The sequence below is a fragment of the Pseudorasbora parva genome, chromosome 4, assembly GCF_024679245.1.
Source record: "Pseudorasbora parva isolate DD20220531a chromosome 4, ASM2467924v1, whole genome shotgun sequence".
NCBI classification, from domain to species: domain Eukaryota; kingdom Metazoa; phylum Chordata; class Actinopteri; order Cypriniformes; family Gobionidae; genus Pseudorasbora; species Pseudorasbora parva.
The window spans coordinates 44318898-44334635 of record NC_090175.1 but is presented as its reverse complement, the minus strand read 5'-3'; the positions used below and the strand labels follow the sequence as shown (position 1 = coordinate 44334635).

The 15738-nt window shown below is 37.2% G+C and overlaps 1 protein-coding gene across 1 annotated transcript in view; it reads left to right on the top strand.

Annotated features, from left to right (window-relative positions):
- The first annotated feature begins 3369 nt into the window (after positions 1-3369).
- The window catches only part of tusc3 (tumor suppressor candidate 3), a 133498-nt gene continuing 121129 nt past the window's right edge, over positions 3370-15738 (top strand). The window contains exon 1 of the mRNA XM_067441926.1: positions 3370-3525. Coding sequence (XP_067298027.1) covers positions 3421-3525 — 105 coding nt within the window. The 5' untranslated portion in view covers positions 3370-3420. The remainder of the gene's footprint in view (positions 3526-15738) is intronic.

The following is a 15738-nucleotide window of genomic DNA, read 5'->3' as shown; positions in this document are numbered from 1 at the left end:
CATGCAGTCTAGGAAGGCTGAAAGAGACACACAAAGAGAATATGTAGGTTTAAATACTGTGTCCTAGATAAATGGAAATCATACATCATCCTCTGTCTTGCAAATTTCGGCCTGTTATTCCTGGATGAGGTTCAACTAAATACGTCTCGTTCAGCTGTGGCTGTCTCTCTCACACGTCTGCGTGTCTGGGTGTGAGAGATTATTAAGGTAAAGATATTCATACCAAATCTTTTATAAACACCTGCAGTATTTATATAACATACAGCCTGTTAAATGTGACTCGGACGGGTCATCTTTCTCAAAACAAAACCACTTGAGGGCTTAAAGAGAATCTCAAACATTTGATTTCAAAATAAAATAAGCAATGAAGTGACTTAGTCTGACATTTGTAACATGCATCATGGTGAATGACATCGCTGTTTACCCTGTCTGACCTTATATTCAAGTCTGCATTGAGATGCATGCTGGCCAAATGAAAGACATCATTTTCTACAGAGGTATGAGTGAGTCAGATTCTTAAAGGGAAATGGAACGGACAAACCTTGCACTTAGCTTGTACGTGAGCTAATAAAAATGATGAATGTGGGTTATTATACACTGTACATTTTTCTGTTGGTCAACTTAAAATGTAAGTAACCTGGTTGCTCTAACATTTTTAGTTTATTGAAATAAAAAAAATTGAGTTGATACAGTGAAAAAAAAAATTGGTTTAATAAAAAGAAACTTAAAATATTATTGTATGTGAACCACATACATTTTTTTTTATATAAAAGATGAAAATAGCACAATTTGGCATGTTTCACTGCATCAACACAAAAAAAGCAAAAAACAAAACAAACAAAAAACCATAATTACCCAATATGCTTCCAAAATTTGTTAATAATATTTGAATAAAGGTTGTCAATTCTCAAAAATGTTCATTGTATTAACTATTTCAACGAACTCAAAATTTTAAAGCAACCTGGTAACTTATTTTTTAATATATATATAATTTTCTTTACAGTGTACCAAGGATTGTTAAACACCATACAGACCCCCTTCACCCTCAGGATTGCCTTAATTCTATGTGGCATTAATTCAACAAGGTGCTGGAAGCATTCTTTAGAAATGTTGGCCCATATTGATACCATCTTGCAGTTGATGGAGATTTGTAGGAAGCACATCCAGGGCACGAAGCTCCGATTCCATTATATCCCAAAGATGCTCTATTGGGTTTAGATCTGGTGACTGTGGGGGCCATTTTAGTACATTGAACTCATTGTCATGTTCAAGAAACCAATTTTAAATGACTCGAGCTTTGTGACATGGTGCATTATCCTGCTGGAAGTAGACATCAGAGGATGGGTACATGGTGGTCATAAAGGAATGGACATGGTCAGAAACAATGCTCAGGTAGGCCGTGGCACTTAAACGATGACCAATTGGCACTAAGGGGCCTAAAGTGTGCCAAGAAAACATCCCCCACACCATTACACCACCACCACCACCAGCCTGCACAGTGGTAACAAGGCATGATGGATTCATGTTCTCATTCTGTTTACGCCAAATTCTGATTCTACCACCTGAAAGTCGCAACAGAAATCGAGACTCATCAGACCAGGCAACATTTTTCCAGTCTTCAACTGTCCAATTAAGGTGAGCTTGCACAAATTGTAGCCTCTTTTTTATATTTGTAGTGGAGATGAGTGGTTGTGCGTGTCGTTGTTTCACAAATGTTTTGCTGCATACCTCGGTTGTAACGAGTGGTTATTTCAGTCAAAGTTGCTCTTCTATCAGCTTGAATCAGCCAGCCCATTCTCCTCTGACCTCTACCATCAAAAAGGCATTTTCACCCACAGGACTGCCAGCATAATGGATGTTTTTCCCTTTTCACAATTTTTTTTGTAAACCCTAGAAATGTTTGTGCGTGAAAATCCGAGAAGATTGTGAAATACTAAGACCGGCCTGTCTGGTACCAACAACCATGTCATTCTCAAAATTTCTTAAATCACCTTCTTTCCCATTCTGACATTCAGTTTGGAGTTCAGGAGATTGTCCTGACCAGGACCAGAACCACACTGCCATGTGATTAATTGATTAGATAATTGCATTAATTAGAAATTGAACGGGTGTTCCTAATAATCCTTTAGGTGAGTATATATATTGCATCTTTTGTTCACAATCTTACATAAATGCAAGCATCAGATCATGCAAGCATACTTTATATTAGTGATAGCTTTTAACCTTTGGGCAATTTGTGTTACAATTACATTATTTTCTCTAACAATCAAATGTGAAAAGCTATAAATAGCTGTGCTCTTCTTTTTAATGTTTTCTGACACTAGTGCCCTCTCAGCTTAGTAAAACAACTTAAATATGTATTATGGCAAAGAAACAAGAAACACAACATATGATAAATAAAACAGCACACTGAAGACATTAGGTTACTGCAACATCTATAATGTATTTGCATGTTCTTCACAATGAATTCAGGAGACATTTATTTTAACATTTTATCTTGTAGTATGGCCTAAAGACACAAAAATCAATCAATCAATCAATCAATCAATCAATCAATCAATCAATCAATCAATCAATCAATCAATCAATCAATCAATCAATCAATCAATCAATCAATCAATCAACCAATCAATCAATCAATCAATTAAGCAATCAATCAATTAATCGATCAATCAATCAATCAATCAATCAATCAATCAATCAATCAATCAACCAACCAATCAATCAATCAGTCAGTCAGTCAATCAATAGGATTTAATGGGGACAAATGTTAATACTGAGTGAATACATATTTTGATTTAATTTAAATAATAATAATAATAATAATTATTATTATTATTATTATTATTATTATTATTATTATTATTATTATTATTATTATTATTATTATTAAAGCATAATAACATTGTCTTATTATTTATGTTATTTCATTTATGCAGTGTAATAACTTTATTAAACCATTTAGAACATTATAAACATTTCAAATGCTATCTGTATGATTTATTGTTTTTGCCATGTCATGCATTCTACATATTCAATATCATTCCATATTAGAAAATACTTTTTGGGTTTGCCCCCCATTGGCAGGAACTGGAGATACAGCAAGGCTATAGATGTGTGCATCTTCCTCCGTGAGCGCTAAGAGACTGTGTCAAAACAACAATATAGGCCTATCTTCTACAGCATATTTATAAAATAAAAATTAATAAATAAATAAAAAACATTCTGAATAATGAAGAAAGTTCTCCTGGAGCATTTGTGAGGATTTGACATGGTTCCCCCACGGTTACTTCATGCATTTAAAATCCAGGTAACAAAAAACTACAAGTCCCACAAAGCAATCGCCTGGCCTCTGGTTGGAGGCGATTGTAGCCAATCAAAGCGCTCCGCAGAACTGATGCGATAAGAGCATCTTCCATCATGGCGGTGGTATTCAAGGGATTCCCATTCAACCTGTCGTTTGCATCCATATTGTTGATTCTGCTGCTATGTCTTCAGTCCGGTGGAGGTCAGAAGAAAAAAGAGGTACTGATGCATTCACGAATCCACCTTTCACAGCACCAGTGATGTTGATTTCTGGCAAAGTCACAGTGTCCGTGTCCAACTCTAACATCTATAATATTATAGCCTATACCTGGCGGTCGGCACAGATACGTTATGTTGATATATAAAGTGAAGACATAGCCTAGAGACGGCTATATCAAGGGAAGAACAGAACGCTGCTCTAATATTAAAATATGTTTTTTTTTTTTTTTTGCATGGCTGTTCTAGCAGAAACGCCTCTTGTGTTTATCCTCACGGGTGTCCCTTCCATTGTGACTGAACGTAGCCGAGTGCGCGTGTCCGCGTGACGCTGTACGCGTCCTTATAATGATGAATAATAAACGTTAACATGTGTCAAACACTTATAATGATTGACACATAAATGTAATAGAAATCAAATGTCTCCTCTAATATTCCAATTCAGTTGTGTCGATTATCCAAAACAATTGTAAACATAACAATCTGAATTAGCACTCAAGTTATATTATAACATTCATTTTTTTATTACATGAATTAGTAACACTTTACAGTAAGGTTTCATTAGTTAATGCATTAACAACATTATACAGTATTTATTAATCTTTGTTAATGTTAGTTAAAAATACAGCCAGTTTTTATGTTTTGGAATTATTGTTCATTCTCGATTTTTGTTAACGGAACCTTATTATAAAGTGTTACCAATTAATTAACTGGTAACCTATTTGGTAGCATGGCTCTATTAATATTCATATTTGATCTATTTGTTTAATATTAATTGTTAAAGAATGTGGGTTCATTGAACATCTCAAAAACATCATGGAATCATGGAGGTTAATAATAATTTAAATTAAAACGGATGGATAAACAAACAAACAAACAAACATACAAAAAACACTACTTTTTTCACCATATGATAAAGTTTTGAATTGCCATTTAAAGAAAGCAGTGTTTCGGAATGTGAGGTGAACTGCTGGACAGTCTAGACCGTATCTAGATTTGTCTCTTGGGAAAATATGATGTGTATTTGACCTTTTCCTCTCACCTGCAGCGGGTAAATGATCATATTGGGCACAAACCAGGCAAACTGGTGAAGCAGCAACTTTCCGCTTCCCCCTCCTGCATTTTTAAACTCATTTCCTCATATTTTCTCGTCCTCTTCTGTCTTTTTCTCCCTCTGTTGCCTGCCCCGCTGCTCTGCGGGTGCTGAGAAGGGCATTATTTTGACTCTCTGTCTTTAAGCCTTCATATATCTGTTAAGGTTTGCGCTGCCCTCTACAAGCGAGGGAGGAATATTGGAGAGTGAGTAGAGGTGAATTTCCCCCCCGCCCCCAAGCTCAGCTACGCGTTCATTCATCATCACAGACAAGATTTTGTGTGTCTTGTATCTTGGCTTGACTAATGTGAAGAGGTAGAAAAAGATGATGTAAGCAGTTTTGAGCTGCTTGAGTTGCAGAGTCTTTGTTTGCCTTTGTTTCTCCTTTGAGTCGGCCTGGGGTGGACTCTTCTTAATAAGATTTAAAGATGGCTTTACGATTTATTTCTTTGCATTTTGTCCTTTACTGTTTGCTCTCAGGGAGGGGTGAGAGTTCTCTTCAGGTACTGTTTTCTGACTTTATTTTGAGGATTTGGCTGCAGCATTTCTTTACAGCTTTATTTTTTAGGATTGATGCTTTTTATTTTGAATTATTTAATGTTGAATAATAGGTTTGCATTAACCCTGCCTTCCTGCTCATTTAACATAATTATGAATATATTTTATTATATTATATATATTTTTTCTTCAATGTATGTAGGTCTAAATTGTTTCAATTACATTTGTGTTTTCTATCTCCACTTTTCTACCTGGATGTCTGGGGGTATTCCAGAACTTACACCCGTTTCACACATACTCCGTGCGTATGCAGTGTTTGTTGCAGTCCGTATGCGATTCAGGAGCCGCACTCACTGTTGTGCTTTCACGTATGCCGGGTTTGCAGTCCGTTACTGGTCCGCAGCTGTATACCACAAACACAGCATTTGTTAATTATTTTTATTTCAAATGTAAAAGTTGTTAGGCTACTGAAAATGGCTTGTCATCTTTGCAGTGCACTTGCCTATACACTCATTCATAGATGACACATTTAAAAGCATTAATATAAACAATGTTTTATTCAATTACTTTATTCCAATTCCTTTATATTTATATAACCTTTAGATTTATATTATATTATATTATTATTTAGTTATTATATACATGTTATAGTCAATGTTAAGATCACAAACATTAAAATAGACAAAAAAATCTTGCCTTTTATTTCATTTTTTTTTTTTCATTCATTAATTTATTTATTTTTACAAGAAATCCTGCAGGTCATAAAGAACTTTGTTTTTCCACCTCCAAAAAAGGAGGAAGGTCAGGTGCTATCATTATGTCTTCTTATTTAGAAATGCCAGCTATGGTGTTGTTTTCCTTGCTTTACCCAAGGCAAAAAGCCATGTGATGACTTTGAAACAGAGTAGAATTGTAAATTATATTCAAATGATATGCATCTGTGGTGAAATTACTAGATTTTTGCGTTAATACATGTTTGTTTTAATGCGAACAATGCGCTGTCACTTTAATTCTGAAATCAAGCACAGCAAAAAATAGACTCGGTGCGGAAACGATCGCCACACTGCTGTATATGCACCGCTCCTGGAACGGACTAACGGACAGCATCCGTGTGCAGTGTGAAAGCTGTAATCCGTTAACATGGGTACGGAAAAAAATACGGACCGCATACCTACTGCAGACGGAGTATGTGTGAAACGGGCGTTACTGTCACATATACCCTGAACTCTCGTTTGATTAACCCAAACCTTGCTTACTCGAGGTATGCTTGTTCCAAAAAAGCATCAGTGAGTAAGTCCAGACAACTCAGAGTGTTTCCTGTTAACACAAGACATTCTCAACAAAGCGACGACTCGATGATTTACTATGGAAACAGATGCTAGAGCGCGCCATTCTACTTTCTCCTTCTTCTTTTGTTTAATGGATATTTACATAACCTACTTAGAGCACAGCACCACCTTGGTGGTTGTGCAATAATTTTTGTAATCTCTTCATTTAATAAGTCATCTTTATTTACTGAGAATAATGATTATATTGTTTATTTGATGCTAATTAATTGAATGCCGATCCATGTGTGAGATGACTATAAAATAAATAAAAAATATATTTGAATTGAATTATTTTTATGTTATAATAGTGCTTTTGTAATAGTATTAAAGGTGCCCTAGAATGAAAAATTGAATTAACCTTGCCATAGTGAAATAATAAGAGTTCACATACATGGACATCACATACAGTGAGTCTCAAACACCATTGCCTCCTCCTACTTATGTAAATCTCATGCATGAAAAACACCACGGAAAAATACGTGATTCTAAACATAACGCCACATGTGACGCAATCTCTGGGGACCATTAATATGTACGCCACAAACATTTGCATACGTCCGAACATGTTCATTGTCAGGCGGAACTGACAGAGCCGAATCATCGGGACTGTTGGTAAACAAGCATCACGCGAGGATAGTGAAAACGGCAGCTCTCATGGACATGAATATCAAGTTCCAGGCTGTGCAGGAAACTCCAAGTACCATGTAAAACCAAAACACCGGATAGTAGCCTATACTGGTTTTGGTTTTGTCGGGGGAAAGAAGAGCGTTCGTGCTTGCGGTTGGCAGATTTCAGTAATCTAAATCCTCCAATCAGAGCTTTTCTGTGTAAAAGAACACGTATACTAGCCAGTGTTTTACCTAAACATGTGCAACCTGGCAACCATATGCACGCAAGCTCTCTCTCACGCACGGATGATCTGAAAACACCAATAAACAAGTAGGCTGCATTTCAGCAATCTCCATTTGAAATGTTCTGCTTAAAGTGTCATTCATTCGGTCTGTGTTCTGTCAGGATGGTCAGGACTCACGAGCCGCTTCGCTGAACAGCTGAACTGCTGTGAGCTGCTGAAATAAGCCAATCAGAGCAGAGCTCAACATTAATATTCATGACTCTTCCAAATAAGGCAAAAACAGAGCATTACATCCTAGGGACAATTTATAGGGTTGTAAATGGACCTGTAAAACTGTATCTGGACAATTTGTGCCCTTAACTAAGCCACATACCCTCTATGTAGATATTAGAGAACAATTTAAAGCTACACTGTGTGATATTTTCCCCAATCTAGCGGTGAAATATATGACCATTCAGTGAATAATAGTTTTTGTTCCTTTCAATTCCGATTTCGTTTTAACATCTACAGTGGCTGATTTAGTCCAAGATTAACATGGCAATCCCCTCTTCACATTCAACACGGCGCCATCAAGTGTTAATACGCGAAAGGCGAAGCTTGAATTTACCGGTATGTCCCTCTTTGGCTAATGTACTTTCAAGATGGAGGGACAACATGGCGACCAGCATTCGAACCCCTCACCCGAATGTTTTTTCAATGGCATATTATAAACTTATGAGAATACTTTATAACTTGAAAGAAGTAAATATACATAAATGAGCACATATATTTTTTAAAAGAACTAAGTGTTTTTAGCTAAGAATAAATTAAAAAAGTTACACCGTGTAGCTTTAACATATTGTTTCAACTCATTCTAGGGCACCTTTAATATATACAATTGAATATTATATATCTGTAACTATATAACAAATTTGGTTATATTAAAACTATAGGTTATTAACTATATTGATTATATGACACATCTGAATTCCTTTTAAGCAAACTAACCCTGCCTGGGACATAACCAGCTCTGGAGTGACAGAAAGTGAGTTGCCTTGGCTACTTGCATACCCTGAAAGTTACCTCAGTTTTTGGAACCGAAAGTTGAGGTTATCCGCTTACTCTTAAACATACCCAAGTATGTCAGATAACCTGCTTTCTGGAATACCCCCTGGTATTACCACCATTCAACCATGATAATTAACAAATATAACCTTTATAATCTTTTGTTAATCCTAATGTATCATACATTCTAGAGTTGTGCATTTTCAATCAGGTCCTTCTCAAAAAATTAGCATAGAGATGATAAAAAGGTGATAAAAGTTCATTATTTTCCATAATGTAATGATAAAATTTAAACTTTCATATATTTCAGATTCATTTCACACCAACTGAAATATTTCAGGTCTTTTATTGTTTTAATACTGATGATTTTGGCATACAGCTCATGAAAACCCAAAATTCCTATCTCAAAAAATTAGCATATTTCATCCGACCAATAAAAGAAAAGTGTTTTTAATACGAAAAAAGTCAACCTTCAAATAATTATGTTCAGTTATGCACTCAATACTTGGTCGGGAATCCTTTTGCAGAAATGACTGCTTCAATGCGGCGTGGCATGGAGGCCATCAGCCTGTGGCACTGCTGAGGTGTTATGGAGGCCCAGGATGCTTCGATAGCGGCCTTAAGCTCATCCAGAGTGTTGGGTCTTGCGTCTCTCAACTTTCTCTTCACAATATCCCATAGATTCTCTATGGGGTTCAGGTCAGGAGAGTTGGCAGGCCAATAGAGCACAGTAATACCATGGTCAGTAAACCATTTACCAGTGGTTTTGGCACTGTGAGCAGGTGCCAGGTCGTGCTGAAAAACGAAATCATCTCCATAAAGATTTTCAGCAGATGGAAGCATGAAGTGCTCCAAAATCTCCTGATAGCTAGCTGCATTGACCCTGCCCTTGTTAAAACACAGTGGACCAACACCAGCAGCTGACATGGCACCCCAGACCTTCACTGACTACATGACACCGGACTTCAGGCATTTTGGCATTTCCTTCTCCCCAGTCTTCCTCCAGACCCTGGCAACTTGATTTCCGAATGACATGCAAAATTTGCTTTCATCCGAAAAAAAAGTACTTTGGACCACTGAGCAACAGTCCAGTGCTGCTTCTGTAGCCCAAAATTGGCTTGACCTGGGGAATGCAGCACCTGTAGCCCATTTCCTGCACACGTCTGTGCACGGTGGCTCTGGATGTTTCTACTCCAGACTCAGTCCACTGCTTCCGCAGGTCCCCCAAGGTCTGGAATCGGTCCTTCTCCACAATCTTTCTCAGGGTCCGGTCACCTCTTCTCGTTGTGCAGCGTTTTTGCCACACTTTTTCCTTCCCACAGACTTCCCACTGAGGTGCCTTGATACAGCACTCCGGGAACAGCCTATTTGTTCAGAAATTTCTTTCTGTGTCTTACCCTCTCGCTTGAGGGTGTCAATGATGGCCTTCTGGACAGGGTCGGGTCAGCAGTCTTACCCATGATTGCGGTTTTGAGTAATGAACCAGGCTGGGAGTTTTTAAAAGCCTCAGGAATCCTTTGCAGGTGTTTAGAGTTAATTAGTTGATTCAGATGATTAGGTTAATAGCTCGTTTAGAGAACCTTTTCATGATATGCAAATTTTTTGAGATAGGAATTTTGAGTTTTCATGAGCTGTATGCCAAAATCATCAGTATTAAAACAATAAAAGACCTGAAATATTTCAGTTGGTGTGAAATGAATCTAAAATATATGAAAGTTACATTTTTATCATTACATTATGGAAAATAATGAACTTTTAGCACATATGCTATTTTTTTGAGGAGGACCTGTATACTGTATATATTTATCAAAATAAATATTTAATAAATAAATAAATATAACAGATGTTTATTAAATGCATATGTGTATTTATATATACATAATAATGATATGCAATGAACACATAAAATGTGTAAACACAAACTTTTATTTTGAATGCGAAAATAAATTAATTGTTTGGCAGCACTAATTTCTATCCATCACAGTTGTGACAAAATGTAATAATAGTAATATGTTTTTGTGTGTGATGTTTTCCGCTTAGGCTGTAGGCCTAATTTAGGCTTAATGAATTTATAACATTTATTGTAAATATCTACAGGTCACAAAGATTTATATAAAAAAAAAAACGTATAAAGTCTCTTATTCACACCAAGGCTGCCCATACCTGTTAAAAACACAATAAAAACAGAACTATTGTGAAATATTGCTACAATATAATATAACTGTTTAGTAATGAATATATTTTAAAATGTAATTTATTCCTGTGATGGCAAAGCTGAATTTTCAGCATCATTACTCCAGTCTTCAGTGTCACTTGATCTTTCATAAATCATTCTAATATGCTGATTTAGTGCTCAAGGAACATTTCATATGACTATACATTTTAGGGGAAAAAATACTTTTGTGTAGAGTTACTGTAGTGTATATCTTTAATTTATAGATTAGTAAAAATGCATTTTATGGTTTAATGATAATGTAATGCTTATTATTAAGTTAGTATCAAATAATTTCATAAATAAGATTGATTTAGAGAAGTGAGCAATTGTCAGTAATTATGTATAAGTTAAATGGAAACCTATGTTTAGTTTATTGTAATGCTTGTTTATTGTTTTGATAACAGTAGCTGATAATTATTGGGTTGATTATATATTTGAATGAACGAATGAACGAATGAACGAATGAATGAATGAATGAATATTATTCAAACACTTTTTGAAGAAGAAAAAAAACAGACATTTTATATATACAGTATGAATTTTCTGTTTGCAGTATCACAGTAATCAGACTTTTGGCTGATATAAACGTTACACTCTTAGAAAAAAAAGATTAATTGAGTTAATTAAATTCTCGACTCTTCTTGAAGAACTCCTTATGGCAAAAGGGTTCTGTTACAAGGAGAACTGTCTTAAATGATTGCATAATACTTTCATGTTTAACCAGTTATTTATTTATTTTTTCTAATGATGTATGTTTATTAGGTGTTTAATTCATAAAATTTAATCGAAAATCGAACAACAAAATCAATTAAACCAAAATCCATAAAATATTCCAGTAATGGGAACCTCTAGGTATAAAGCACCTGGCAGAAACCTTTTTGGTTCTAAAGAATCTTTTCTCCTTAGAGTGCCGTATAAGCTAATACGGATTTGGTCACTGATATTCTCCAGTTAGTTCTGCTACTTTTTCTCTGTTTGACCTGCGGGATCCTCTCCTGTCTCTATTCCTCATATCTCTGGTAGAACATTTCTTGTAATATCTGCCTCAGGAATAGTGTCCGGACCCATGATCGCTCCATCCTGACTCTAGCAGCTGGAGCTGAAGAGCAGTGTGATTCCCTCTCCCTTCGGCTCTCAAACTGCAGCTCGACTCATTACTGCTCCGACTGGCACTGGGGCAAAAGGCTTGAAAGAGTTTATGTTCTGAAACAACTGAAATGTTTGAAGTCTTGAAGCTTCCCTCTCGCTGGGGTGAACAGTGCGAGGAGGGCCACCCTGCTGAGTGTTTGATGAAGGCAGTTTAATTCTAAAAGCTCAGAGGCATAATGATGCATACGTGTAGTCATCCATAGATAGGAAAAGCACGTCATGCTGCTCTGCCTCTCTCATTCTTTCCTCTTTTCTCTATTTCTCCCTCTTCTCGTTCTTTCTAATGTTTTTTTCCCTCTTTTCCCATCGTGATGGACTGCTCTCACAAAGCATTGATATATGGGATTGGGAACATGGTTTCACCGTGCCAACCTACATATGTACATTTCCATAATGAGTCTCAAGACTCGGCAAGATTCTAATTCTAAATATATCACGGCTCACTGCAAATTAATCTCCTCAAGATGATGATGTCTCCAGGGCATCAAGAGGTAGTTTTACTTCTTTCTTTTTTTTGTGTGGACACTGTTATTGAAAGGGACACTGGAGGCAAAGAAGAGGAAATGATCGGCAGAAAAGGAATGGATGAAATGATTGAGTCGGACTTGTACTCATGTTGTCAGCGTGAGCAGTATGGCTCAACATATTAAAGGGATACTTCACCGCTTTTTCATATTAAACTATGTTATTCCCTTAACTAAGACGAGTTGATACAGACCTCTCTCGTCTCAGTGCATGCACTTAATCACTCTGACGCGCGGTTACATTCTGATAGCATTTAGCTTAGCCCACTAAGCCCAGTTCATTCACTATGGTACCAAACAGAGATCAAGTTAGAAGCGTCCAAACTCCTCCACGTTTTCCCTATTTAAATACAGTTACACGAATAGCTGAACGACCAAGTATGGTGACACAAAAAAAAAAAAAAAACGTGGCGTTTTTTTAAACGGGTTTAAAAGGAGAACTATAATGTATGGCGGAATAGAACTTCTGAGAGTACTTTGACTCGGCGCAGTAAAAAGTCCCGGCTGAAAAATCCTCCCTCACTTCTGTGTGAGGATTTGGCTGAACATCTGATGCATATGGCACACTTATCTGTAAACACTTCAAAAGTTTTGAAGGCGCCATTTGATTGGTTGAATTCTACAGGATGTCCGTGAGACGTGTATGTAGCGATCTTTAATGGTCGGCCTGGTAACAAATGCTATGCTTTTTTTTTTTTTTTAAGTCCATGTAACAAAGTTCAGTTCGGGTAAGGAAGGAAGAAGACAGGGTCGGCTTTGAGGAGACTTGGTAAGCATTTATTTCACTCCAAAACAAACAAAACAACAAGGCGCTCCGTGGCATTTCTCAATACGTCAATACTTTCGTTAACTCAGTCCATATGCTCTTCCGAGCTCAATATACATTATCCCACAGGCTTCCGAGTCTCCAGTCGGACTCTCTCCCAGAATGTGCTCCTTGCGCTGTTTTTATGCCATCTCCACCCCCATAACTGGAAGGAGACACAGGTATTAATCATTTGAACTTGACCCACTTATGCCACGCGTGTCTCCCAACCCCCCAAGAAGTGTATTTGGAGGTAGAAGTTTTCCATCTAACAGTGATGATATATTAATCATGGCTGACTGCACCAGCATCTGAAAACATTTGCGTTTGCATTATGTGACATCCGCACCTTTAGGTGTAAGTCCAACATGTATGCAGTATCTGTCAGTGACAGTGTAAAGATCAGTCATTTTCCAGGCTTTTTTTGTAACAACTATCACAATTTGTGCAATTGCGTTCATTCTGCTGTTGACACAGAACATTAATGCATCACCTTTAACACATTACAAAAAAGCTTTCCGTCTCTACTTAACAGAATATATATAAAACTGGGCAAAAGCACAAAAGAGCATGAGCCCGTCAAACATGTGCATTGGTGTCGCTCCTATGCCTGACCAGAGTGACAGCGAGTCGTCTTTAAGGCCCAGTGTAGTGGATTTGCAAAATGATTTGTATTGTGCTTGAGAAGCATTACCAAAATGATTCTCCATGCCATCCAGAGAGACGCAGTGCCCCAGCCGCTGGGAGGCTGTGACTGTGATATATCAACATTAGACCCAGAGCAATTCCATATGCATTGCTTATAAAAATCATTCTGAATATTGAACAACTCATGGTTTGCCTAGGCCTGCAAGCCAGCCCTGCTGCACTCTCTTCTGCTTGTGCGGTCCGTTCTTTCACTTTGTGTTTTAAAATGCAAAATTAGGCTTTAAAATATAAATAAACAAAAAAGAGGCATGAATATTTAGCAGGCCCCGGGCCACCTCCAGTCTCCACTCATGTCAGATCCAGGTCTTCTGTTGTAATTTCCTTTTCCCCTGTACGTTATATTTAATATTCAAGAGATTTGTAGGCCATTTGTAACAAGTGCATTGATATTCTTACCTTCTCACAAAAAAACAAAAAAAAACACTAGCGGACAAGCAGTGTGTTCAGTGCACTGCAATGCATAATGATAGAAGTACACAGTATATAGGCAACGCTGTATGCTTTAATAGTATTTTGTTAAAATTACAGTAAAAGTTAAAAAAAACTAACAAAAAATGTGTGTGTGTGTGTGTGTGTGTGTGTGTGTGTGTGTGTGTGTGTGTGTGTGTGTGTGTGTGTGTGTGTGTGTGTGTGTGTATATATATATATACATACATACATACATATATACATGTGTGTGTATATATATATATATATATATATATATATATATATATATATATATATATATATATATATATATATATATATATATATATATATATACATTAGGGCTGGGACAACGCGTCGACGTCATCGATGACGTCGACGCAAAAAATACGTCGACGCAAAATATGCGCGTCGATTCGTCAGACTCAAAATAAAGATGGCGGCGCCGGAGAGTAGTAGCAACCATAGATGTACATAATAAAGTATATTATTTATTATGTATATCTATGGTAGCAACACGAGTGGCTCCTCAGACTTTCAGAAGTGCAAGGCTTGCGGGTTGGCCACAGTCTATGGGGTTGGCGCGCGGTGTGCACGGAGCTTCACAGGCATGCGCGCACGCGTTTTGTTGTCACGGCTACATAAACAAATTTCTGCACACAGGAAGACAGATGTTTTGGTAATATTTGATGTATTTTAATCACAAAAACAAACGTTTGCATCAAGTGAAAGCATCGGACACATTGGCTACGTTACCTACATAATAAGCTGTTTTAAATTTAAAATGTTCAATGTCTCGCGCTGATGTGACCGAGGGTATCCATCCTCTAAGTGAGCAGTTTCATCCCAGGACTATTCCGGTTTTAAACGGAATATTGGCGCCCATAATGCACTCTACATGTAACTTTTTTCACTGTCATGCCGCGGATGCGCGTGGCGTTTCTGTTGCGGGTCATCCACGGGGCTGCGTGGCGTTTTCTCTGCCTTTGCACACTAGACGCGTGTCTGACGCGGCGCTGCTGCTGCTATTGATGCGGAGTGAAGCCCTATTCCTAATGTTAAACATAAATAGCCTACTGATACAGCAAAGAAAACGGCGGGAGTAGCCACATATCTATGGTATTGACGGCAAATACTAGGCTACAGAATATTTCGTTCTGTATTGACAGTTGCAATATTTCAAAATCGATAATTGACGTTTTTTAGTATTACAATTAGGCCTATATCTGCATTTATGTAAACCTACAGACTTTCAAACATGAAAATGTAATTTAATAATATGTATTCGTGTCAAAATTATATATAAACATCTTTTTCTATTCTATTTTGCCTGGAGACGCTCCCAACACACGTGAAAAATAGGCGCTCTTCTATTTCTAGCATGCACGCGTTTTCCGCGCGTCACAGTCAGTGTGCAAACTCCAACCTGTTAACATGTGAGCCGAAACAAAAACGGACACGCCACGCAGCCGAGACGCTCACGCTTGCAGTGTGTCCCCAGATTTGATTAACCAACTTGTTGATATTTAATCGATGGGCATAGCCTGTAGGCTGAGTTGCATACATAGAA